Consider the following 27,497-nt stretch of genomic DNA (forward strand, 5'->3'; position numbering starts at 1 on the left):
CAGTAACACAAAGGTAAAAGGAAAGATCTTTATCAGAATAGCTTATCTTGTTTTTTTTAATACAGTGCTGTTCATGGTGTATGGTTACCTTTCACCTGGGATTTTGAACTGAGACAAAGCCAAGAGCTTTAGATCCACATCTTATTCACGCTTCCCCAGATTTAGATATGGGGTTTGGGTTCAAGACATTGGCTGAAGATTTCTGGTCTGGAATAAAATTCAGAATTCTTGTGTTTCGTATCTGGGGACTTGGATTGGGCTCATTTCTAGGTAATAGTGTTGGTAGGAAAACCATACTTTAAGAAATAATTTTCCCAAATATAAAATAATATTCTCCACTGGTGTAAAATGGTGTACTTCCAATAAAGTCAATGGAGCATGACAGTTTACAACAGCTGAGAATCTGGCTTACAGGTTCCTTCTGCCTAAGGCATATAGGGTTTTTTCCCTTCATCTATTCTCATTTTTTGTGCTCAGGCAAATTTGCCATAGATTCAAATAAACTCTATCCAGTTAGGGTTTGTATTTGCTCTCTCTTTCAATATCAAAAGGTTACAGCAACCTTTTCATGCCCATTCCTGCGTTTTTGATTCTCCTACACCTCTTTGTCAAGTCTCCTTGTGCTTTATGCCACTGTAGTTTTGTCATTTTAGTACAGAGAAATAGGTTTAACTCTTAGTGTGTGTCTAGATGATGGAGTTTTTTTTGAAAAAAAAGTGGCCTTTTTCTCGAAAAAACTTCACCTGCATCTAGACTGCTGCCATGTTCTCTTGAAATTAAATTGAAAGAATGTGGCACTTTTTTCGATATTGGTAAACCTACTTTTACGAGGAAGAACACCTTTTTTCGAAAAAGCTCTTAAGACAAGTCATTCTCGACTGCAAACAGGACTTTTTTGAAAGAGAGCGTCCAGATTGCCTGGATGCTGTCTTTCGAAAAAGTGGATCGCTTTTTTGAAAGTCTTGTGGTTGTCTAGATGATCTCTTTTGAAAGAGACTTTTTCGAAAGAGCTCTTTCGAAAAAGCCTCTTTTGAAAAAGGCTTGTAGTCTAGATGTACTCTTAGTCAATAAACAAGATATAAAGTGTGAACTTCATATTGAGAAGTTTGCAGTTAGCTTATGCATCTTCCTAAGCAGGGGACTGTGTTTTTAATGTCTGGCAACTAAATGTCAATGCAGAGTTTGGGATTTGTTCTTGAGCACTGACAGTTGACTCAGGCTTTTTAAAAGTGTTTGCATCTCATTCAGAAGTAAGACTATTTGCATTTTACTAACAGTTCAGGAGCATGAACAAACAATGAAAAAATGTGCGCAAATCCCATGTTTTTTCATTGATCAAAACATTGTTAAGAGAAAAAAAATCCCTATTTTCCCTCCAAAATCACCCTACATTGAACCAAACCACCTAAAGTAAAATGTGGGGCCTATTTCAAATGTCCTTTAAGTTTGTACCATAGCTCAGAGGGTGCTTTATACTTGTTCTTCATAGCACCTATGCTAATCTACTCTTGGCGCTTGGAGGTAGAGAGCATTGTAGCCAGTTCTTCCTTCAGCTTGGCAATTTTATGACTTTTGGAACAGCCTTTGCACTGGACCACACTGGCACAAAACTGATACCAGAGTCCACAACTGACTCAGCTGCAGCAGGCTTCTTTGGGTGCAGCTGAGAACGAGGACCTTAATACCAATAGGGATAAATCTGAATTTCATGTTTCTCTGCAAATCTGATATAACTCTCATCACTCTGTGACGTATTAATCCCATTTTTATAGATGGGGAACTGAGGCAAAAGAAAAATGAAATGACTTGTGCAAGGTTAAACTGGAGGTCTGTGCATGAGTCAGGAACTGATCTCACATATTGCCTTAGTCCCTGTCCAGTAGTTTGTGCACTAGACCATCCTCCTTCTCACATAACTTTATTCTTTATTTAAAAATGCCATTTCTGACAGCCTAGATTCTATGGAAACAGCGTATTTTTTCAGGCAATTTGAAATATTCAAAATCTGGATCCCACTTTTTGGGGTTGGGCCCATCAGTGATTTGAAGTCAGCACCAGGGACCTCACCAGGCCTGAGCAAAATATGGCCCAGGGGCTGGATCCAGCCCCCTAAGCCACCAGATCTGGGCTCTGGAGGCAGTGGGGAGCCCCAGGTAGGCTTTCCAGCTTGCCCCACAGCCCCGTGCGCCGTGCACAAATGTGGCTGCTGGGCTCCGTTTCTGTTTTAAAACTGGAGGGAAAGAGGGAAGTTTTAGGAGATACCCCTAACCCCAGCACATTCCCATTAGCTGGTTTCTGGCAGAAACCAACCAATGGGAGCTGTTTGTTGGAATAATAGGTATCTAAGAAGAATCACACCCCCTTTCTTGGGCTCAGTTATTCATGAAGCATATATCCAGGCAGGCAGGCAAGCTGGGAAACATTCTAAGCTGTGCAGGCAGGCAAGCTTGTTTTGCAGCTGACAAGTAAGTCTCCTGGCCACAGCCTGCGTCTGGCACTCCAGCCCTTTCCTGCCCCAACTCTCTGCCTCCTCCACTCAACATACCCAAACCCTCTGTCCCCCGCTTTCACCCATACCCTCTCAAAGATCTGGCACTCCAATCTCTTGCCCCAGATCACAGTCCCTTCTTATCTGAGGTTACATCCCAAACCCCTGCACTCCAGTCCCCTGCCCTAGGTCACATCCACCTGCTTCATCCCAACTCCCTCCCAGACTCCAGTCTCCCTCCTGCACCCCAAGCTCCCTTCTGCACCCAACCTCCATCCCAGACCCGCATCTTCTCCATTAATATCATGGAAGATATTGCCCACTCCTGGACCACACACTGTACTTGATGGTTCTCAGGCTGTGTTTAGACTGCAGAGCTGTTCCAGGATACCAAAGGTATCCCAGAAAAGCTCTACTGCATCCAAGGAATGTTTCCGAAAAAGCAGAAGTGTTCTTTTGGCATCCCTGTGAGAGGAATAAGGGATGTTCCAAAAGAGGAGTTTTTTTCTCAAATTTGGCCCTGTGTAGATAGGCCAAATTTTGGAAAAGCCTCTTTCAGAAAAAAAGCAGAAAAAGATACTCAAATTGCGGTGTTTTGGAACAAGAGAGGAAAGGACAACTATCCCCCTTGAAATATTATGTTTAATATTTTCACTAGCTCCTTAAGCAAGAGGGTTTGCACACTTTTCCTCAGTCATTTTCATGATGCTTCAGTTTGATGTTGATGGCTGGAAAAGCAGAATTAATATAGTGGCAATCATAGCCTTCATATCAGTTTATATAGTTTGTGCCATGACAACTTTAAAGACATTCTTTCCTTTCTGCCAGTGGCAATGGTGATATTATAATGAATTCCAAACCCGTGATTTTGTGGGCAAAATTGATGACATGCAGTGTATTTAAGCAAAGAATACGATCTTAGATTATCTCCATGCTAACTATATGTAATACACACTGCCTTACCCAAGACATTAGTTTATAGTGTTCCAGTTTTAATCCTGTCTTGCAAAGTGCTGGCGATCAATGTTCCCTCTAATTTATTCCATCCATGTACAGAATAACTTTTGTTTTGTGCACTGAGGCATGTGTGGGTGTGCACCACCAGTAGAAACATGTGCTGCCTTTTGTGGGTTGCTGTAGATGTCCTGCTAATCAGCTGAGTGGCATTGAATCTCTTGTAGGTGACCACGTAAGTGTGTAGCTTACTGGAAACACGGCTATCCCACCTTAATGCTATCTTGAAATAGAATAATGCTATCTTGAAATAGAATAATACTCTCTGTTCCATTGTTGAAATATGATTTAGAGTTAGGACTTGCTCACATGGGGAGTTATTTTGGAATGGCTATTCCTTATTAACTCCACCTATGGATAATTGTATTCCAGAGTAAAACTTCTTTATTCTAAACTAGCAGAAATAGCCAGCGTCGCCCAGGGAAAGTATAGTAGAAGGTGTGATGAATGAACGACATCAATGACATTAACATAGCATATTTTTTTTGGAAATACTTTTCTCTTATATGAAGCAAAATACAGGACTAACAAGATGGTTTATTAGATGATGAGCTTTCGTGGGCATAGCTAGTACTTTTTCTGTTATAGGGAAAGGATCTCGTAGTTGCAGTTTATGTGACACTCTTAACAGAAGAGTCCAGCAAATGCCTATGATCAGGCGCTACTAAAAGCTAATTAGTGGCCCAATTGTGGCTCTGGGGGCCCAATTGGGGATCTGGGGGAACCAATTTCAAGATGTAACCAATCCAGTGATTGAAGTTAGGAAATCAGGAGTATCTGTGCAAAATTTTGTGAGTCTATGGTCAGGCGCTACTAAAAGCTAATTATCAGTGGGCCCAATTGGAGGAACTGGAGGAACCAATTTCAAGATATAACCTATCCAGTTATTTAAGTTAGGAAATCAGTGGGATCCATGCAAAAATTGGTTTTTCTAGCTTTTACCATTTCTGAATATGGTAAACAAACAAACAAACAAACAAACCAAAACAAACTTTCAGAAATATTTATAAGAAGATTTGGAAGCTGATTAAATTTAATTCAGAATAAGGCACTCTTTCTCTTACTCTGTGTGGAATAAGTGTGCCCACACAGGTATTATTCCAGATACTGCTTTAAATTAACATTTTACCATAATGTGAATTAATTTCTCAGGGTGGACAAGCCTATGGGGTTCAGTTTTCATGCTTGATCACCTACATTGGATTACAACATCTATGCAGTCAATTGGCTTAAATGACATTAAATTCACACTGCTTGTCATAAAGGAGGCCTCAGATGGAGTATCATTTCTAGTTTTGGGTCCTACATGTTTAGAAAGATGTGGATAAACTGGAGAAGAATCCAGAGGACAGCAATAAAAATGATAAAAGGTTTAGAAAATCTGATCTATGAGGAAAGATTGACAAAACATGCATGTTTAGTCTTGAGACAAAAAGACAGATGATCGTCTTTAGATATGTTGGGGTTGTTATAAAGAAGATTGTTTTCCAAGTCTATTGAAATGAAGACAAGAAGTGATTGACTCAGTCTGTACCAAACTGGAGATTTAGATTTGATATTATGGAAAACATCCTAAATATAAGGATAGCTGTATGCTGGAATAGGTTTCCCAGGGAGATTGTGGAATCCCTGTCATGAAGGTTTTTAAGAATAGGTTAGGCAAATACATGTCAGGGCTGGTATCTATAATCCTATATTAGCATGGGGTCTGCATTAAAAAAAAAATCCTTTCCAGCCCCACTATTTTCTGATTTCTGTGATCCCATGATTTTTTCATTGACAAATCCTGATTTGTCAAAACCAAAACTTCTCAGAGAAATAGGTCAGTTTCAATGAATGTTTAGACGCCAAAAAAAATTAAAATATTTTTTTGAAATCTTTTTGTTTAAATATTTCATAAATAAAACATTCTGGTATCCAGTTCCAAATGACGTTTGAGTTTTGAAATTTAAGCACATTATGTTAAAATAAGTAACAGTTGTTGAAATTTATATAAAACATCCTAGAGGGCTCAAAATGTCCCATTTATATTACCCAGACAAACCTTTTTTCTTAATTTGTTTGTTTGTTTGTTTGTTTGAAATTTCAACTTTATGGCATGATATAGGATGGAAACATTTTTTGATATCTCCAAAATTTTGTGGGATGGGAAAACCATTTTCTACCCAACTCCTATTTTCTTTCTTTGTTTATACATACTTATCTCAAATATCTGGAAAACGTTTAGGAAAAAGTTGTCTGTGAAAGAGTCAACAGCTTCACTCCTTCAACTTCGACTCCTACTCCAGCCTCCAGGCCTTTAATAAAAACTTGGAAGAGAAGAGTTGATATTCTTGATATTTCTTCAGTTAAAACAAAAACAACAACAACAACAAACTTTTTTTAAAAAAAAATAGGCATTCTTTAGGCATCATAAAGGCGCAGAAAAGAGTATAAACCCAATTTTGGTAGATCACTTTTTAGAGGCAACAAAAATGTTTAAAGTCTAAAAGCTTAAACTTAACCTACAGGCAAATCATCAACTTTACATTGAAATGGCATTCCTTTTTGTGTTGAAGAGAATGGAGTAAATAACAAGGAAGAATTAATCTGTCCAACCTGAGAGAGGCAGCCAGCTGGAATACAATTTTCACAATATGTTTTACAATGTTTTACAATATGTTAAAATTAAGTTAGGAAGAACACATTAATGAGCCAGGATGTGAAAGGACATTCTAAGCTTCATGGGTAGTATTTTGCAGTACATCATCACCGCTGCTCTTTTAGGCCTAAACCATAGAGAAACCCATGGAAGTATGCCAGAGAAGATTGAAGATTCACTGAAAGTCACCTCAGAATTTTAAGGAAATTATCCCCTTTAGTGTGAGAAGTTTGGGATAATGTTCTGTGAGCAAAGGCCAAAGCTCCAAAATGCCCTAGATACACGATCCATAAAAAAAAGGTAATACCAGGTCTGTGGAGGAAGGAGCCATTCAGTGTGTAAGGCTGTAGTCCAGCCAGGCTACACTGGCATTTATGCCATTCCATTCCATATTGTCGGGTTCCCCCTACTAATATTTGGTACAAGATACTTATTAAAGGACATAGCCAGAATTAAAGTTCCTTTAAGCCTAGATTCCCATGTTAAAATCTACAGGTGCTACAGAGTGTGACTTGGTCTCCTTTTCCAACTCTCACCTCCAAAACCCTATAGAGGGGAAGACCACACAGAGCATCCAAGAGAGGCTTTTACATGGTGGGTCTTAGGATTCAGTGGTTCAGTGTCTTTAGAGGAGATGCATGCCATTTCCTTGTGGCTATCTGGCTGCATGGAGTTCTTCCACTTGTAAAAGAAGAATGGACCATTCTTGATATTGATCTTATTTAATTTATCTTGTATTTTGCCATTTCTCACTATATATTTATACCCTTGTAGAGCAGGTGGAGTGATTGATATGTGAACTATACTCTGCAGTCCACTACAAAACAAACAAAAGGAAACCCTGCTCACAGTCTTATCCATGTGAGCGGTGTGTATTTTCCAATTAAATGAACAGAGATCATGATGGCAGACCCATAAATTATGAAATATCTCCAGTGAGTGAGGAGCCATCTCTGCAATTCCTACCAGCTGGGCAGCTTACGGGAACTATGTGGAGATACTGGGAGGCTTGCCAGCTTGTAAATGAGAGGTGAAATTGTTCTTTTGTATCATGTTACTCTGTTCTATTCATGTTCTCCAGGGGTAGAATTTTAATAAACTGCATTTGCCCCAAACATTCAACAAAGGGGAGACCTTTTGAGCTCTGACAAGAGCCAGTTTATCAGGATTGAACATGATCTAATGCATGTTCTTATTTACAAATTCCTAATGTTATCTACTAATATTGTAACTTTGAATCATTCAGATATATTCTTACTCAAAAATCAAGTTAGGAAGGAATTTCCCCCCGCAGCAGATTGGCAGTGTCCCTGTGTTTTTACAGCTTCTCCTGCATTAGAGGGCACAGGTCATCTGGGTATATCTCACTGAACCAATTCCCTTCTATTACAGAAGTGTCCGGTATTGGTGCACCGTAAGTCTTTCTTTTCTCTGCCTGTGTCACACAGCAGTTTAGTCTCCTCACAGTCGTAATACCTTGTTGGTCTAATTTCAGTTATTGAGTTTAGTGTGTGGGTGATATTGGCGGCCTGTGATATACAAGAGGTTAGGTTAGATGGACTGGTGATCCCTTCTGGCCTTAATCTCTATCACTCTCAAAATAGGAATGGTTTTGCTTGATCTTTCTGGTCACACTGAATCAAACTTAGTGGCACTGGAGACCAAGTTGATAACACCACAACATTCAACACAGGTCAGTAAAATGTTGAGTTCGGTAAATCATTTTGTCAATACTCTACCAACAGTATATTAAAAATTTCCTTCCCATTCCATTTTACTAAGCCACCCTGCTAGTCCAGCATAGCAATTCCAAACAATTGACTTATTTCAATTTGCCTCAAGAAGAGAACTTTTTTTTTAAATGTACCAGCTAACTCTCTTCTGGGTTTCCATCTGTGTTTTATCTTCTCTGTGTCTTTTTTTGAAATAGAAGCTGTCTGGGGGCAGGAATTTGGTCTCATTTTGAGCATAAAACTCATTGAAGTTAATTGAAAGTCTACTATTAAATTTACTGGGGGTTGGATCAGGTCCTTCTGCATCTTGCAGAGCACCAAACACAGTATCAGGACTTAAAATAATAAAGTAAGCTGACTGTCTTTCCATCAGTTAATCACTTTCTAAATCATAACTCCTGGCTCCAGCTGCAGGACTGAGCCCCCTTTTCACCTGGACTAATTGGTGATAATGACTAGAGAGCACATATACCATTATATTATAAGAGTGCCTTGTCTGATTCCATTGCCATTCCAGAATATAAGTGGTGGACTGACTGTTGATGCATAGAAAGTGTTACCATATGAACTTTTATTTGTTATTTTTGAGTAGATTTTGATGCTCTTAATTTCAGAAATGATTTTCTGCTCTCACTTAAATGAGAAATGAGAAGAAACTCCATTGAAATCAGTGGTATTACATAGATGCAAATTAAATGAGAATTGGGGCTTAAATCTACAGTTTAGTGTTCCAAGAGAAGCCTGGCCAGAAATCAAATTTAAAATATACCTACATATATTAGTAAAGATTTTCAAATATATGGAGAATGCCCATCCTTAATGTTCTTAATATGGCCTTGATCCTGTTAACACTTACACCCAAAGATATGTTTATATGTAAGACTTTTCATTGACAGCTGTGGAGTTGAGTGAGTACAGAGCTCACTGGGGTCAGGGCTATTACACAGTGAGGTAGATAGCTTCCTTTTCTGTGATTCTGTTACAATTGCTATGTAATATTTTTCAAAACAGTGAAAAATTATGCCATCATCCACATTAGTCATTTCAGAGAGGATATGAAATAATATCTTCTATATATTTTAAACTAACTAAACTAAATCCTAAATAAGCGGTCATCCTGTAGGGTTCAATATTTTAAATGAGAAAATAACATGCTTTGTGTTTAAAATGTTCAGTGACTTTTTTATAAACATCATCTGTCATAGTGAGCAATGTAGCATTAAAACTTATTTTTATTTAGAATTATGGGCATGACCCAAATTAGCAGAAGCCAAAGAAGTGTTAATACACTTACTCTTAGCAAAGGGATTCTGCAAAAATGGTTTTGTCTGATTTGGCTTCTCTCTCTTACTGGATGAAATTCACTCCTGTGTAGAAGACCAGCACAATGCCTATGTACCATTTAAACCCTGTTAGACTTAAAGGACGTGTAGGCCTTCTGCTTACCCTCAGCCTAGAGATTAATTTCACAAGTGAGAGGGAGAGGGCTCAAGGAGCTTGCTTTTCCTCTCTCCATTCTTTGTTCACTCTGCATAAGGATGCCTAGGAACCTGGACTGCTTCCTCCAAGTGCCCTCAGAGCACAAATTGAGCCAATGTGGGTGAGGCTGGAGAGAGGCCATGTGACCCCTCATACGATTGCAAAGCTGACCAGCCAGAGAGATGAGTGCATACTGTAGCACCATAAGAAATAGTACAACATACACATGCCCCCCCATTCACTGGGGAGCTAAGTGCAGTGAGAGACATCATGGCTACGTCTACACTGGCCCCTCTTCCGGAAGGGGCATGTAAATTTCAGCAGTCGTCGTAGGGAAATCCGCGGGGGATTTAAATATCCCCCGCGGCATTTAAATAAAAATGTCCGCCGCTTTTTTCCGGCTTTTAAAAAAGCCGGAAAAGAGCGTCTAGACTGGCCCCGATCCTCCGGAAAAAGTGCCCTTTTCCGGAGGATCGGGGCCAGTCTAGACGCTCTTTTCCGGCTTTTTTAAAAGCCGGAAAAAAGCGGCGGACATTTTTATTTAAATGCCGCGGGGGATATTTAAATCCCCCGCGGATTTCCCTACGACGACTAGTGAAATTTACATGCCCCTTCCGGAAAAGGGGCCAGTGTAGACGTAGCCTCTATGTGTTCATTTTTTAAAATTGTATCCTTTGGTATATATGATTGTGACTATTTTCTTCCACTATTTGATCTGAGGAAGTGAGTCTGGCCCATGAAAGCTCATCATCTAATAAACCATCTTGTTAGTCTTTAAAGTGCTACATAGTCCTGTATTTTGTTTCAGCTACACCAGACTAACACGGCTACATTTCTATCACTATCATCCCTAAGGGCACCCTCATAGCATGGTGTGGCTAAATAATCATATGTTAGTGCCAGAATCTTACTCTCTCTGTCTTCAAATAATAACTGCTTGCTTCAATGAACAGAAGCAAATTTTTGTTGCTGGTATCACTACATATCCAATACAAGTCCTGCATGGAAGAGCTAATTGGATTCCTCCTTGCCCTGAAGATTATCTATTCCATTTTCTGTGGCATTCTGATGATGAAAGAACACAGCTTGGCTTTCAGATCCTTATTTGAGTTTATAGGTTTGGCTGTTAGCTAAGACATATTTGGACATTTAGGTTACAACACTACCACAGAGCATTGACTTAAGCTACGCAGCTTTAGCTATGTGAATAATATAGCTGGAGTTAATGTACCTTAGGCCAAATTACTATGGGTCCTATCATTCTCCAGAAAAGAGTAACAAGGTCCACGGGAGAGCAATCTACAGTCAATTCAACAGGTCTTCACTAGACCTACTAAATCAACTGGTGGTGGATTGCTCTCAGAGCACTTCGAGCTGTGGTGTAGATGTAACCTCAGACCGAGATATGGCAGATAAGGAGAGGAGCAAAATATGGAATTTCAGTTTTGCAGCTGCTTACAGTTATGGTCTGTCTTCAAGCCTAGCATAAACCGGATCAACTCAAATATGTTTCTTTTTGTCTACGAACCACATCAAGTTTAGAAGCCTTTATTTGTTCATTCTTTGTCTACTGAGGTGTCAAGATTTTCCAGTTCATGCCCTACATTGTGATAAGGGAAACATATTTAGCATTCCTTTTAAAGGACTCTTAGTTCCAAGGTTCAGTCTCCAGAGTCTGACATTTTAATTATTATTTATCAGGCTGCAGTAAGCAAAACTGGTAAATAGATATTACCAGCAGGAGAGTCTCAAATAATTTAGAGTATGTGCTGAATAACAGTAGCAATGAGGTCTGTTGTTGAAAGTTGCTGTATGAGAGCTAGGTAAAATTATTTTATTGTAATTATTCTTTATTATTTTATTAGTCTATCCAATAAAAAGAAATGGAAATAGTTATAGTATATTTCAGTTGTGAGTATTCAGATTTTCAGTTAACTGACTGCTATGGGAAGTGAAAATCTTGCTAAATAGTCACTTTGGTGCAGCATTCCCAGATGATATTTCAAGTCTAATTAATATCATATGAAAGTTGCCATAACTATTCCTATTTACTCTATATCTGTTTCTCCATCACATACTTGACTACCTCAGTTTCCCTTCACTTGCCATTCAGCTCTCGTGTTTGTTCACAGATATGTGACAAAGAAATGCAAACTTACTGAGATGAGCATATTGATATATACAGTCAGTGTCAACTGGAATATAGAGTAAACTAAAGGGAAGTAATGAGAATGTATAAATAGCTTATGTTGTTCCATGTTGACACATATATGACACTAATCCAGAAACTTATGCCAGAGGCAAGTAAAGTAGGTTTTGAAGCACCAGTAGAGGTATCCCTTGTGGGACTGCTCATATGGTATAATTTCTGTCTCACTGCTTGCAGTCAGACTTCACTGATCTATTAATAACAGTATCAATATATGCAGTGGTAGATATGTTGGATATGTTACTTGTGAAGATGCTTTTCTTGCAATGTATAGTGATTGTTTTAATTCTGATGGCTGATATGTTTTAAAAAGCCTTCTACCATTCTTACCTATGGCAGCACTAATAAATAACAGCATCATACACTTCATAACAGGTCATATGTGTTGCTCGCAGTAGAACATGTATGGAAATCTAGCTCCTCCAATCAGTGATCTTGATCCCAAATATTACCACATATTTATGTCATTTTCTGGGCTCATTTTCCTGGTGTGCTTGTTTTAAAAATAGCTGAAAACTGAAGAAACAAACCCCCCAAATATAAATTTGCAAGGGACTTCTAAAATCCATAAGACAGTGACCAGAATAAATTCATTAATCCCTGAAAATAAGATTCACGTTGGAAGTTCTGGCGCATCCTATGAGAAAAAAGTCAGGGCTATTAGTCCCTAAATCAGTGAAGGGCTGGGTTAGACTACATTTTCAACAGTACTTACCTTTTGTATGTCTAATGAATAAACTCCACCTGCGTTGTCAACTGTTTATTTTAATGCATGGTTAGCATTTCAAATTCTATCATATCGTCCTGTATGGGAGTAAAGGCATTCAGTGACCCAAGTATCCCTAATGAATTTAAAACTGTAGAAAGAGATTGGTGAATTGGTTGATACTTCCATTTACACATCTCTGGAATTCAGGGGAACTATAGAAGAAATAATGAGTTATATGTGGACTGTTAAGAAAATGGGAGTGGGGGTGGTAGCAGTAACACAGTCTGCAGAAAGGCAATGAATTTAATTTTCCTAATACATGAAGCATATCCAAGGGGGTCCACTGGCATGAGAGAGTTGAGCTGGAGGATTGTCCAAATTCAGCAGAGCCCAGTGGTACACCATGATTTAAAAAAACCCTACGACATTTCCTCCTCCACTAAAGAAGTTTCATGGCCCCCCCAGCACAGCAATAAGGGACATCAGCCATTGCCCAGATAAGATAGTTACAAACAGGCAGAGGAGCAGTGCAGACCCAGAGAGAATGGAGAGCTCTTTTGTGTAAGGACAGACAGAAGACCTTAGAAGTAGGACACATTGACCAAAACGCTGAAGTATTCAGATGGGGGTGAGTTTACAGTAGCATTTGGTCAGTGCTTGTATATCAGAGACAGACGGACACTAGGCTAGCAGCATCACAGTGAGAGGAGAAGAGAAAGGGAGTGAAGGGCAGATTTTTTCCTTTTATTTTAAAATTATTGTTGGTGTATCCACATGGGGTAAAACCCAGAGATGCAACCCAGAGCAATGAGCAGGGTGGGCCCTAAACTATAGTACTGGGGTTAAAACGTACACTGGAGTGGAATAAAATCTGAAAACCGCAACGTGAGAGATATCTCCAGTGAACTATTATTTGCTGGGCTATGAACAGAAGGGGAACACCAGGACACACACCTTCCATTGTATTGTATAATTACAATCATGATCAGTTTTGGTGATTATTTCATCATTATTAGCAGGCCTATCAAATTCATGATCCATTCTGGTCAACTGCACAGTCATAGGATTTTTAAAAGAGTAAATTCCATGATTTCAGCTATTTAAATCTGAAATGTCGCAGTGTTGTTTTTGCAGGGATCCTGACATAAGAGTTGTGCAGTGGTTGGAAGGGTATCGTGTGTATGTGGAATGGGAGTGGGGGGGAGGAGGGAGTTGCAGTTTTCCTACCCATTACTTCTGCACTGCTGCAGGCGGTGGTGCTGTCTTCAGAGCTGGGCAGCTGGAGAGCTGTGGTTGCTGGCCAGGAGCCCAGCTCTGAAGGCAGAACTGCTGCCAGTAGCAGTACAGAGGTCAGAATGGCATGGTATGGTACCACACCATGCCACCCCTATTTCTTCACTGGTGCTTGCAGAGCTAGATCCTCAGTCAGCAGCCTCCTTTCTCTGGCTGCCCAGCTCTGAAGGCAGCAGTGCAGAAGTAAAGGTGTCATGGTATGGTACTATATGTGTTTTTTATGACTGTGAACTTGAGACGACCCTACTTATTGTCCTGCTCCTGAGAGGTGAGAAAAATTGTGCACATTTTGCAAATAGAAGGTCGTTGACCAAGAATGCAAGAATCCCTCACATTGGGACCTGTGCACAGTCCCCCCATAGCATGACAGGCAATTAAGCTGACCCCCACCACTCTTTGAACTGAGAGGCTGATGAGATGAGACAGAAAATATTCTGTTTGCTGGAAGAAAGCTTGTTGCAGACTAGCTCCCAACCGAGCTGCATATCGGTCTGGGCTTCCCCCACAATTGAATCTGTAATGGCTATATGTTCCAACCTTAGGAACTTCAAAAGGGGAACCTAGAAATACAGGGTCTAGAACACATCAGTAACAAGCTTCTCTATTTATTTTTTAATTTCAAGGCCATCTCCATATAAAAGGCCTAAAACTTTGCCTCTCATCCAACAAAGCACTTAAACATGTGGGTAGTGTCTGACAAACACATGGGCTACATCTACACTGGCCCCTTTTCCGAAAGGGGCATGCTAATTTTAAACTTCAGAATAGGGAAATCCGCGGGGGATTTAAATATCCCCCACGGGATTTAAATAAAGATGTCCGCCGCTTTTTTCCGGCTTGTAGATAAGCCGGAAAAAAGCGTCTAGACTGGCCCGATCCTCCAGAATAAAGCCCTATTCCGGAGGATCTCTTATTCCTACTTTGAAGTAGGTGTGCTTGTACCTGGTTTGAAGTAGGAATAAGAGATCCTCCGGAATAGGGCTTTATTCTGGAGGATCGGGCCAGTCTAGACGCTTTTTTCCGGCTTATCTACAAGCCGGAAAAAAGCGGCGGACATCTTTATTTAAATTCCACGGGGGATATTTAAATCCCCCATGGATTTCCCTATTCTGAAGTTTAAAATTAGCATGCCCCTTTCGGAAAAGGGGCCAGTGTAGACGTAGCCATGGGCTGTGTCAATACTGGGCCACTTATTCCGGAAAATCAGCCGCTTTTCCGGAATAAGCTGTGAGCTGTCTACACTGGCTCTTTAATTTCCGGAAAAGCAACGATGCTCTACTGTACAAAATCAGCCACTATTCTGGAAAAACTATTCTGCTCCCGCTCGGGCATAAGTCCTTATTCCGGAACACTGTTCCGGAAAAGGGCCCAGTAGTCTTTTCCGGAAAAAAGCCCCAATTGCGAAAATGGCAATCGGGGCTTTTTTCCGGAAAAGCGCGTCTACATTGGCCACAGACGCTTTTCCGGAAAAAGAGCTTTTCTGGAAAAGCAGCCTGCCAATGCAGACGCTCCTTTTCCGGAAAAACTGAAAACGGAATAGTATTCCGTTTTAAGCATTTCCGGAAATTCATGCCAGTGTAGACACAGCCATGAAGTTTAATGTATACCGAAGAGCTGTGCTGGGGTCAAGGCCTTTCTTTAAGGGGGAAAAGACATTGAGATTAAACTTGAGTAGGCTCCTAAAATCAAGGCTTAGAAAAGGAAAGGCATAGCCTTTATGGCTCCTATACTGATTTTAAGTTATGGGTGGGCCTTTTGCCTTCAAGATACACCTTGTGGAGCCCAGGATAAGCTGACTGAGGTTTATGAGAGTATCCAAAGGGAGTCTTCTATAGACTGGTAAGGTTATGTTTTACTACTGGTTTACTATCAATATTCTAACATGGTATTCCTGCTACATATCTCCCCCTTAGCATGTGATGCATTCTGTGTACCAGGCCTGCGTATATTCATATCACCACACCTGTTTGTGCTATGTCAGATTATATCTTTTATCTCTCTCTCATTCTCAAACTGACTCACTTCTTATAGCAGCTTTGCCCAATTCTGCTTAGAAAGAGTCACCACAGCAATGTTGGGATTGACATAGTCATTTATCAACAGGCTTTTTCTGAACCAGTCTTCTCGATTGGTGGAATTCTTATTTGCTTCATTTCTTATAGTTGCACACAACTAAGTAGTAACCAGATGTGTCTCTGAAGGAAGGAATTATTCAGATAAGTAACTAGGAATCTGATGCTGCACTATTGAAGTCAATTATAGTTTAGCTATTGAATTAAGTGGGGGCAGAGCATGGGTGGGTAATTGAGCAAAGTGGAAGGCAAGCAAAAAAGAATCAACTGGGGAGAAGTCTTTGTATAGGCCCCCAATACTAGCTCTGAGAGTCATAGTCCCACACCAGACAAACCATCTTGTTAGTCTTTAAAGTGCTGCATAGTCCTGTCTTTTGTTTCAACAAAATCTCTGTCTCCTGCTTTGATTAGGCACTGAAAATTCACACTTGCACTGAGAGGGTACCTTACTGGGTAGTATGGGTATGTAATCCCAACAACAAATAAGAGGCTTCTATTCAGGAGAGTATTTAGGTCTGTGTTTAAATTCATTCTTGGTCAGGACAGCACGTGGATAACTTAAAGTACATACATGAATCCTATTAATTGCAATTCCTAGTTTTCTGAACCTGCTGCTGACTTGATGTGTTACCTGAGGAAAGTTGTGTGCACCTCTATTTTACACAGGAATTTCTGTACCAACTCTGAAAAACAATGCAGGAGATTGTACAGTAGCTGTCAAGGCAGCAGCAACAGAAACTGCAAAATTCTCTGGCACCCTCATGAAACTACTAACTGTGATGATGTTGGCACCCACAGGAGGGCATTGGAATCCAGTGAAGGTGACAAAGGTCAGGAGACTCAGCACCGGCAGTGATTAGACAGAGTTCAACTTTTCACTCCTGGTTGAGCAAAGAAAATGAAGATTCAGAAAAGACTACCATTGACTTCAATGGACATTTGATACAGCCTGGATTTTACAGCCATGATTCATGTAGCCCTGTCCAGTGTGAAGGATAGATTCTTTAGGGAAGGGAGAGTAGATATGGGGGTTGGAGGGGAACAAGACTTCTGGAGGTGCAGACTTTCTCCCTCCATTCTGCTCTGCCCAGAGCTTCCATCTGTGCTGAAATGCGGCTAATGGAGCAGAAGCCAGATTCAAAGGGGTTCTGTCTTAGGGTGAGTCTGCCCTGCACTGTTATTTTGAGATAACTAGAGTTACTTCAAAATAATAATGTGAGCGTCTACACAGCCATTCCATTATTTTGAAGTAATTTATTCCGAAATCTGCAAACCTCATTCTACGAGGCATAACGCCTATTCCGAAATAGCTATTTTGAAATAAGGCGTTTAGACACTCCACTGCTGCTATTTCGAAATAGTCCCTCACCAGCGACATTCTAAGGCCGTGTCTAAACTACACCTCTCTGTCGGCAGAGGGATGCAAATGAGACACATTAGAAGTGCAAATAAAGCGGGAATTTAAATATCCTGTGCTTCATTTGCATAATCACATTTGGGCGCTGTTTAGAATAAGCGCCATTTTGAAACTAAAACCGAGGCTTAGCCACGGTTCTGATGACAGCGGGGTGATTTTTTGACAGATCCTTTACTCCTCAAAAAATGAGGAATACAGAATCTGTCGAAAAATCACCCCGCTTTCGGCAGAACCGCAGCTAAGCTGCAGTTTCAGTTTCGAAATGACGCTTGTTTGAAACAGTTCCCAAATGTGATTATGCAAATTAAGTAACGGATATTTAAATCCCCACTTCATTTGCACTTCCTATGTGCTTTATTTACATCCCTCTGCTGAAAGAGGGGTATAGTGTAGACCAAGCCTAAGTTATTCCTCCCCAGTGCCTCCTGGGGCTCTAAATCGAGATATCACATCTACATTAGGGAAGCCTGCCTTGGACTAATTTTGAGGCTTTCTTGAAGTGTAGACATGCTATTTCAAAATAAACTATTTTGGAATAACTTTTCTGGAATAGCTTATTTCAAAATAAGCGTGTAGTGTTGATGTAGCCTTAGAGATAGTGGTGGAAAACAGGAGACTGCAAAACTGGGCATAGTGGTGGCACTCAATGAGAGATGAGGGGTGAGGTGTTGCCCCTGAAAGAAGGCTATGAGAAAACTTGTCAGAAGTTGGGGTGATGTCTGAGAGTGGGAGCAACTGGAAGAGCAGAGAGAGGAGCAAGAATTGGAAAGCTGACCAGGCACCACCTTTCTTTAAACTAGTGGGTTTCTTAGCTGGGAGCTTCATGTTTATTTATATTAATTCTGATAAATCTAAAAAGCCATCCCTCATATGTCCTAAACAGAATAATTTTGGCTTTAAGGTTTTTCCATACAGACAAATATTCTCAAGTTTCTGCTAAAGCCCCACACCAGACAAAGAACAAAACCCCTGTCACTTGCTTTGATTAGGAACTGAAAATTCAGATAGCATGTTCGCTATTATCATTCTTACTTGCACTGAGTGGGTAACTTACTGGGTATGTAATCCCAACAACAAATAAGAGGCTTCTATTCAGGAGAGTATATAGGTCTGTGTTTAAATTCATCCTTGGTCAGGACAGCACGTGGATAACTTAAAGTACATGCATGACTCCCGTTAATTGCAATGGGATTTAAGAACAAGCTTAAAATAAACTACAGACTTATCTGATATCCTGAATAGAGGGTATTTTTTCAATTGAAGTCAGAAAAGTCCTTTATATAATGCATTCTTCTAGCCTGGAAGATCAACTAAAGATGTGAGGAAAGTTGAAGAGGCATGTTTATTTTTGAAGGGGTTTTTTTTTTGGCAGGGATGGGGGGTTGTTTTCATCCTCTGCCAAACAATCTGAATGTGTATCTACATAAATACATAATGAAAGGACTTTTCAATGTCCTATTCCTTATAGGCCTGATACTTCACCCGTGAAAATAATAGGAGTTTTGCTGGCAAGGTGTAAGGAAAATGTAGTTCTTGTGGGTGGGATTCACAAAGGTACATCGGTGCCTGAACCCGAGATGTAGAGTCATTCAGCCAAAGAGTAAGAAGAACTCTACAGTCCAGTGGTTAGGGCACCTGTCTAGGAAGTGGGAGACCTTGGGTCCAGTCCTTCTATGCCAATGACTCTTTAATTAAAAGGCTTCAATAGGAAAGACTGAGGGAGCCCATATCAGACTATCCCATAACTCAGTGGTTAGAACCCGCTTCTCAGAAGTGGGAGGCCCCTGTTCAAATCCTCTCTCTCCCTTCCTAGCAGAGGGGGGGAAACTGAACCTGAATTTCCCACATCCTGGAGAGTGCTCTGATCACTGCACTGAAAGAAGGTAGGATCTAAAGATGCTGGTGTGTAATCATTTACATGATTAACTGATAAACCCAGGCTTATCAATTCAGCCTAACAGTACCACGCATTACACCACCCCCTGGCTGCCTAGCCACTCATAGAGGCTGCCTGCCCCACCTCTCTCTGCTGCCTCCAGTAGAGGCCACAGCCTGGAGGACTGATAGGAGCTAGCTCCCTGCAAGCACCTGCCCCCATGCGTAAATGTGTAACCACTAAAAATGTCAGCAATTATACATTTACAGAAATACACAATTATTAACATCGCTAGTACGGCTCTCTACACATCCCTTCCCCCTGTTGGAGTTAGACAAATGCTTCCCTCCATTCTCCCAAGAAACTAGCCATCTGACTCCAGGGGAGAAATTTCTACTTCTGTATCACTAGCCAAGATAGGCACCGATCTCTGCAAGAGAGCCATGGCTTAGGACACATCCCAGTTGTCAGCATCTCCCACTAGCTAGTTTAAGAAGCACTACACTACTGCTCTGGCCTTGTAGATTGCAATCTAATGTTTTACAGGCGTCTAGGTGCCTGTCTTGGGCTTTGTGAATCTCAAGTGTTGTGATTTCTTTTTTAGATGTCTGCAGGATAGGCATACTGCTCATGGACACATTGCCTATGTCCCTCTGTGTATCTAGCCCTGTGTATTTAAATGATGGTAGAATTCTTAATATAGTAGGACTCACAACACTGGAAACCAGGGGTACTGGAACAATTCATACAGTGGGGGTGCCGAGAGCCTTAGAACCAGGCTGCAAACCCTGTAGCTAGTGGAAACCACTTCAAGACAGGGGCTATGGCAACACCCCTAGTTCCAGTACCCTTACTGAAAAGTCAAGTCACGTAGTTACCTCCAGGTTAAATGTGGTTATGCCTATACAAACTTCACACAGCCTTGACAATTACTGCAGGTTGACCTAGAATGCCCACTTTCTGTAGAGTTACAAGGTAACTCACTCTGCCCTCAAACACATCTGCGTCTTTCCCAAGGATGCTAAATTTTATTTTAGTTTTAACTGTGTTTTTAACCTGATGAGGACATCTCTTCACAGGAAGGAAGTAAAGAAACTGCACTGTCCTCACTTTGTTCTCGGGCTCAAGTTTGTTAGGTCTACAAAGATGAAAAACTCTCTTCCCCTCTAGCAGCATCTTTTAGAATGGTACTATGCAAACATAAGTAGAAAATAGATTGACTGTGTACAGGTTGAAACTGTGATTTATTTTTGTGTGTGCTCTATTTTTGTTTGTAGGCAGAATTACTTTCTTCATTCTGTTGCACATCTGAGAAAGGGCAGACAACCATGGACACAGCGGTAAGTGAAGATTAATAATATTTACTTAAAAATAAAATAGGGATATTCCTAACATTTATATTTCATAATATTATTTGTAGGGTGATTGGAGGGAAATTAGGAGACTTGTAGTCTCTTTTGAATCATTGACAAGCAAAGGGGATGATTAACGAGTGTGTTAGACAAAGTAGTGGTAAGAGAGGGCCTATAGAAGTTAAACAAAAGTGCCTTCAGAATTTAGAGAATTCCCATGATCCATAGTAGGACCTCATTGTGCTTGTCTACTGTTTCTATTTTTGATTAGATTTATAAACACAGCACCACATATTTTCATGTGGCTTATAGCCCAAGGGCAGAATGAGATTGACTGCACTGAAACTGTGAGGCTTGTGAATTTCGGGCAAGGGATAGAGTGAAATAAGTAGTGTAATTGTTTTTGTGGAGTGACCGTGGGACCTCTTCTGTTCTGAATTACACATGGTTCAACCCTTTGACCTAACCAACCTCGGCAATGCCTGGTAGATCTCCTAAAGCTGTGCTGAAAGGTCCTATCAGTGACATGTTGGAACATTATCTGTCATGTGAGATGTGTGCCAACAACCATATTAAACTACATTAATTACTAGTGAGGCTACGTTTGTGACAATATCAACTTAATTTAACCCATCATCATGTTGGTTATTGTTTAAACAGGAAGTACAAATGGGGACAATTTATGGAATCAAAATGCGACACCAGTCTTTTATTTAATAAATTGCACTTTTTAGTTCATTTCATTTCCCTTTCATTCCCGCAGTGCTATTTTTCTGTCATCAGTTATGCAGCTTTTTTTCTTATTGTGTTTTACAGACATCAGGAAGAAGAAAAAAGGCACAACAAAAATTACAAACCTTAATAACTAAAATAATTTGTCAATTAATTGTGAATATTCTTTGGAAAGTACTTTCCTATGTTGTTACAGTTCATTTAAGATATAGTACTTCCTTTATAACCAAATAATTAATTTATTATGTCAAACACATGAAAGCAGCTTTTATAAAACAGTAAAATCACAGTGAATCTATTTTTTAAAAAAAATTCCCTCTTTTAGAGCTAAGTTGTCTTTGTAGTCCAACACTGCAATTCTCCGAAAATGAGGGCTAGAATAATGCCCAGGATTTTTTTTTCTGACAACAAATTTAATATGGGCCTGATATTGTGAGGAGATGAGAACCGCCAATACCCACTGAAAACCCTGTACACCAAAGTTCAGTGTAACCTTCTTACCAGTTTGTAGATGGCAATTCACTGAAACAGTTTGGAGTGTGTATTGCACTTCACAGTGCAAATGGAGTTTCCTTCCACTGCACTGTAGATAGAATCTTGATTTCCGCTGTGCCTAGTGTGTACAATATAGGTGCTGTGGTATTATGAACACACACATTCCTTTTACACACAGAGTAGTTTTCATTTGGATTTTCCCGTTAGCCCAGATAGGCATATTTAAAGTATATATGTATTTTATTTTATTTTATTTTATCATTTGAAAAAATTGCTACAAAACCAGCTAAAGAAAAATGCCTTGATCCTATCGAGTGTCATTCTTATTAGCAGTGAAGAGTTTGCTCTCCATGAAATCTAGCATGGAATGCTTAAAAGCAGACAGGTGCAAATTACAAGCTGTTTCACTTTGGCTGTTATCCCTTAAACAGATAAAGTAATAGACTGGGAGAAGGGAAAAGGTTCCAACTCCAGCTGCATAAATGAAAGCTTAACAGGGAGATACCAGATGGTTATCAGAATTAAATGCTGTAAATACCAAATAATATATTTGAGTGGGTTCATGGAGAACTATTTTTTTAGGAAGGCTCCATCCATTTTTATGCAAGAGGACCATTCTTGAAAAACTTCATTCTGCTTTATGTTTAAAGGCTAATGCTCCCACTGAAGTGAATGAGAACAGAAGCCAAGATACCTGTTCCTGTTTACCGTCATTACACTCCTTGGAGCATTTCAGGCATTATTAGGTTCTTGGAGCCCTACCAGATTGACAATATTTCCAGCTACTTCTCTTTTGGCTGTATTCAAACAAGGCCCCAAAGGAAAAAAAAATAAACAAAACTATGGATGAATCTGCTGAGCTAGTTTGCTGATGTTAGAAACAGTTGTTCATATTAGGAACACCTAATTTAATTTCATGAAAGAGACATAACATGCCAGTATGTGTCTGAATCTAAGGTATATATTTCCTAAAAGGAACTAAAACTCTGTCATTCCAAAGTTGCTCTTCTTTTTGACTTCCAGCTTGCATAGGGACTGCTGTCTGGAAGCAGTAACTTTAACTTTAACTCTAAGGCTGCTGATGAGGTCTGTCTGTGTGATCTTCCTAAGCAGATAAGGGTAGGGAGACAGCTCAGAGCAGAGCTTGTTTACAGCAGGACAGAAGAAAACAGCTAGACATAAATGAGGGCTGACGGTTTCATGAAGCACAATTGGTTGATTGCAGATTCAATCTGACTGCCCTGAACTGAGCGATGATCCGTACAGTATGCAAAATTCACTTTCTTGCTGGTCTGTGCCCACCAGCCTTGCAGCAGCTTTCCCAGAGCCCCTCAGCCATGGCTTTGAGTGGAACCAGAACTGAACACAGCCCTGTTGTACCCAATTCCTTTTGACAACAATCACATTCTTTTAAAAACTTCATAGGTTTTAGTTGTCACTGGTTATAAATGAGGAGTTTTTTTTGTGGCAGTGCTTGCTGTTCTCACATAGATTTATTTCTATACAGTTTGCTTTAAAAAATAGTTATCAGAAAACAGTCCATTGTATTTTAAATACCACAACATCCATAACAAAAAAAAATATTTAGAGGTTTAGTACATGTTTTAAATTGTATGCAGATTAGTTTTACATGGCTGGAATCACTAGTTATCACCTTTCTGTTACACAGTACAAGAATATGCTTCCTATATTATAGTTCAACAGCATTTATTTTTAGTATCTCTAGTGTAAATCTAAAAATTGGATATCTGCATTAGGAGACTCATATTTTAAATTTGACTTTGAGAACACATGCCATCAAATTTATATGTGTCGTTCATGAACACAAAGGCTTGATTTATATTATGTGTATAAATTGGGCCATATCCTTAGTTGCTGTAACTTAATGTAGCTCATTGAAACTAAAAGAGCCATGCTGGTTTATACCAGTTAAGGATCTAGCCCAAGATGTGTAACTTTATTACTTTCTTTAAAAGTATATGATCTATTGCTGCTTTTTCCAGGTAGCATGCTATAAATAAGGTGATGTATTTGTGTACTGGCATGTGTGCATGTACATATTGACAAATACACCCACACAAAGCTGGCTGAAAGTATGGCATGTAGTCATTGAAAGAGTTTGCTTTAATTTGCTGTTTTAAATATAAGTATTTTAGTTATATGTGAATTGATTAAAGAACTATTACTTCGGATATAAATTTGCATAAACACATACATTAACTAGTAGTGACTAATGGTAAAATAAATATAAAATGTAACAATAATTTTCTGCACGTTCTCTGATGAGAAAACAAAGTATAATCAGGGAGGAAATTATCTTAACTGAAAAAAAGAAAAGAGGTAATTTACCATGTTTAAAGGTGCCCATGTGTAAACGAGAGAAAGGTAAGGAAATTGACTAGCAAAAGATAGGAAAGAAAAATGTCTACTAATTTCCTCTGAAGCACAAAGTGACAAGAACATGTGTTAGATATGCCCAGGCCACAGAAATACACCATTGTTCATTGAGAAGTAACTCTATAAGAATTTATCTCTGCTGTAGAAAATCAGGTATTGCTTTCATTGCAAATATATGAAATCGTAATAAAAGAAAGAAAGAAAGAAAGAAAGAAAGAAAGAGAAAGAAAGAAAGAAAGAAAGAAAGAAAGAAAGAAAGAAAGAAAGAAAGAAAGAAAGAAAGAAAGAAAGAAAGAAAGAATCACACACCCTCTCCCCAAACAACCCACCTTTGAAATCCTAATCACATTAAGGAACAAGTGTGTAATTTCTTTTGAAGTTCTTTGTAAGTAAACTGGAGCTACCGATATGTTGCATGAGGTGATTTAAAAATGTTTCTTTGAGTTTGAGCAGGTGAAATGCCCAAGAATGCAGATTACTGTGGCAGGAAAAATAATATCTGGTGTTTCCTTTGTTGGAAATTGTGAAAAAAGAATAATATCTTTACTTTTTTTTTAAACCACAGAAGGAATGTGTGTATTTTGTGAACGACTGTATTTGAAAGTTTTGAAATAGCAGATCTTACAGCCTGCATTTCAGTTTTGTCTTGGAAATCCAGTATATAGATGGAATGTATTCATGCTTTAAGGGCTAACTCTTTAGTTGATGTAAATCAGCATTACTGTTTTGAAGTCCAGTGCCCACATTCTAAATGACATTTGCATCTCTTAAATATATAAAGGTAATATTTTCTGATTTATAAGACCAAGGAAAAATCTTTTAATACAATTGCAAAAATGATGTTATTCTAAAGTCATTAGCTGAATTATTTATGTTTAAAAGGTAGGAATTTAATTGAAAAAAATCATTAAACATTAGGGATAAATTCATAAGATCATGGACACAAATGGCAAAACTACCATTAACTATAATGGGGATACGATTTTACCACAACATTTCAGTTAATGCAAATGAACTTATGCTTCTATTCTTATAAAAGTAAGTTTAAATATCAAACCAGTTTTTACAAGTATCTGTCTATTAATAATAAAGAGGCTTTCTTAATTCAGAGAAGTATTGGCAATTTCAGATTATTCCAAATGGCATATACAATGTTTTCTTATCAGTAAAGAATATTTCATACTCAGTCAGTATTGTGGGTCAATTACTGTTGACATATTTATTGATTGTGTCAATTGCGCCCATCCTGACATGCTGGAAATTTATACACACAATCAAAGGGGAAAAAATAGAAAATGGGAAAAGTGTTCATTCTATAGTACACTTTCAATTAATATTGTTATTATGTAAAAATATCAGATTGGCTTTTTTCAGTAGCTCTATTTGTAGCATGGTCTTTACATCAGAACAATTAAATAAATGGCATAAAAATTAACACTTCAGAAATTAACAAAACAATTTACAAAATATGGCACAACATTCTAAAACAAGTAATTAACTTTGTTCTTAGAACTCAGCCATATTACTTTAGCTACTGCCCACAGTTTGCAACTTTTACATTGCTATTTACCTGATTGCTATTTTTATTATAAGCATTAATTATACAGGACTATATTCAATCCTGGTCCTCTGTGTGAACATCTCATTGCTATCAAGCAGACAAAGATCAAGTTTAAAACTTGGGCCTTGCTCACAGTATTGCTACTGCATCAGCTTAGTGCCTCTTATCCCCTGAGTATGTAATTTACAACTTGTAAGTACTTGAGGCCTCTAATAAAATTTGTTGCTGTTCATTTATATTGTAACCATATTTTTACATGCTTTCAATATTAAATGAACTTTCAGCAATGTAGCGAATTCCACTAACTCCCTCTCCCACCCCAGTCATGTAATATGTCTGGTGGCATCGCCTGAATTTTTGTGGTTTTAATTATTTTGGGAAAAGTAAAGATTTTGTTTTATCATTCTGCTGTTTTATAGGAACACTGATATCTCTTTATTAGTTTATTTATTCTAAACAAATACATTGTTTTATGTAAGTGGATCTGAAAATAAATAAATAAATAAATAAACAAAAATAACCTATAGAAAAGCAAGAGCAGGGCTACTTGAAAATGCACTGCATAACCAAACTTTCTAAAATGCAGCTTTTATTTTCTAACAGTGAAACAGAGCAGTTGTGCTGAATGCATACTCCGAAAATGAGTTTTCTAATCTCTTCATTTGTTGAAGCTTTGCATTAATTAAAAATGGCAAAAAACAAAGTATTTTAATGTGACCTTCATTTGGCATTTGTTTTAACTTTTCTTCTCCCATTTTATTTAATTCTTCCACTTCTGTTGTTCAATTAATGTTTGACCCCTTTAGCAGCGATGTAAATTAAATGACATTTCAATGCCATCCCTTATTTAAAATACTGTGTTAGTTGTGGATCATAAAGGATGATCTTCGTTCTTTAGCTAATTTATTCATTTAACAATTTCCCTCCAGAAGTTCCAGCAGAAGGCTCTGAAGCAAACTAAGCAGAAGAAATCCAAGTCGGCTGAATTTCTGATGGGTGAGCCTTGCTTGATGAGTTATTGCTCATAATTTGTGTAAGGATTAATTAACTAATTACAGACAAATGGCTGTGGGCGAAATTTTGCTCTTGCTTGTCAGGGTGCAATTTGTAATTATTTTAATCATTTATTCTTTTTTTTAGAGTTAATTTTAACCTAATTCCGTTTTGGCGACATTTGAGGACGATACACTTGAGTCTTTCAGCAAAGGAATTACTAGAAGGAATTTTCTGCTTGTCATTGAAATACACTTTGGTATAATGTGCTCTTCTGACCTCCTTGTTTTCTATAGTAAAAGAAGAGAGAGCAGCAACAGAAGGCATTGAAAATCCAGCTTTTAACATCAGCAGCACAGATCTTTCAGCATATCAGACTTCAGAAGAGAAAGTTATTAGACATGACAAGCTAGATAGCACCCTTGCAGCTCACCAACAAAAGCTCAGGCTGCATGCCCATGCTGAACCAAGAGGTGAGACTTCAGTCTTGATTATCCTCAAACTGAGTGACAGTGGTTGTGTTCTTGATCTAACCTGTGCATTCCATGGCCTACTCTGGATATCCCATCCTAACATGTCCATACAGGCTCCTCCGAAAGCCTGGGATGCAAAATTCAAAATATTGCTGAAAACATTTGATGTCTGTATATTTAGAGATCTATTCTTACATCTTCATGCCCACATTACTCCTGATGATGGGGCACAGTTGCATGATGCTCTTTGCCAGCAGAAGAAACTACTTCACAGACTATTATGACAATAGTTTCTTGCTAATTTCTATGAAATGGAATAATCCCAGTCAAAGGGAAGAAATGTTGTACTGTTACTGACTTTCCAGCATTGGAAACAGTATGCAAGTCCCTGATCCACTATTGCCCTCACCATCCATGGACCCTCAATCAACTAACATATTTCATTATTTTAAGCCCAATTATATTTGAAAAACTATGATGGGGCATTTCATTATAATTATAATGGATCAATGCTTCCTATTATCTTGATAATAGTTGTAGCTATAATAAACGCCTTGTCTTTC

The 27,497-nt window shown here is 38.8% G+C and overlaps 1 protein-coding gene across 1 annotated transcript in view; it reads left to right on the forward strand.

Annotated features, from left to right (window-relative positions):
* LOC102458814 (uncharacterized) overlaps positions 1-27,497 on the forward strand; it is a 492,720-nt gene that overhangs the window by 239,546 nt on the left and 225,677 nt on the right. Inside the window, exons 5-7 of the mRNA XM_075919824.1 lie at positions 20,209-20,271; positions 26,398-26,464; positions 26,758-26,934. Of these exons, the coding sequence (XP_075775939.1) occupies positions 20,260-20,271; positions 26,398-26,464; positions 26,758-26,934 (256 nt within the window). The 5' untranslated portion in view covers positions 20,209-20,259. The remainder of the gene's footprint in view (positions 1-20,208; positions 20,272-26,397; positions 26,465-26,757; positions 26,935-27,497) is intronic.

This window comes from Pelodiscus sinensis, chromosome 2 (assembly GCF_049634645.1).
Source record: "Pelodiscus sinensis isolate JC-2024 chromosome 2, ASM4963464v1, whole genome shotgun sequence".
Taxonomy (NCBI): Eukaryota; Metazoa; Chordata; order Testudines; family Trionychidae; genus Pelodiscus; species Pelodiscus sinensis.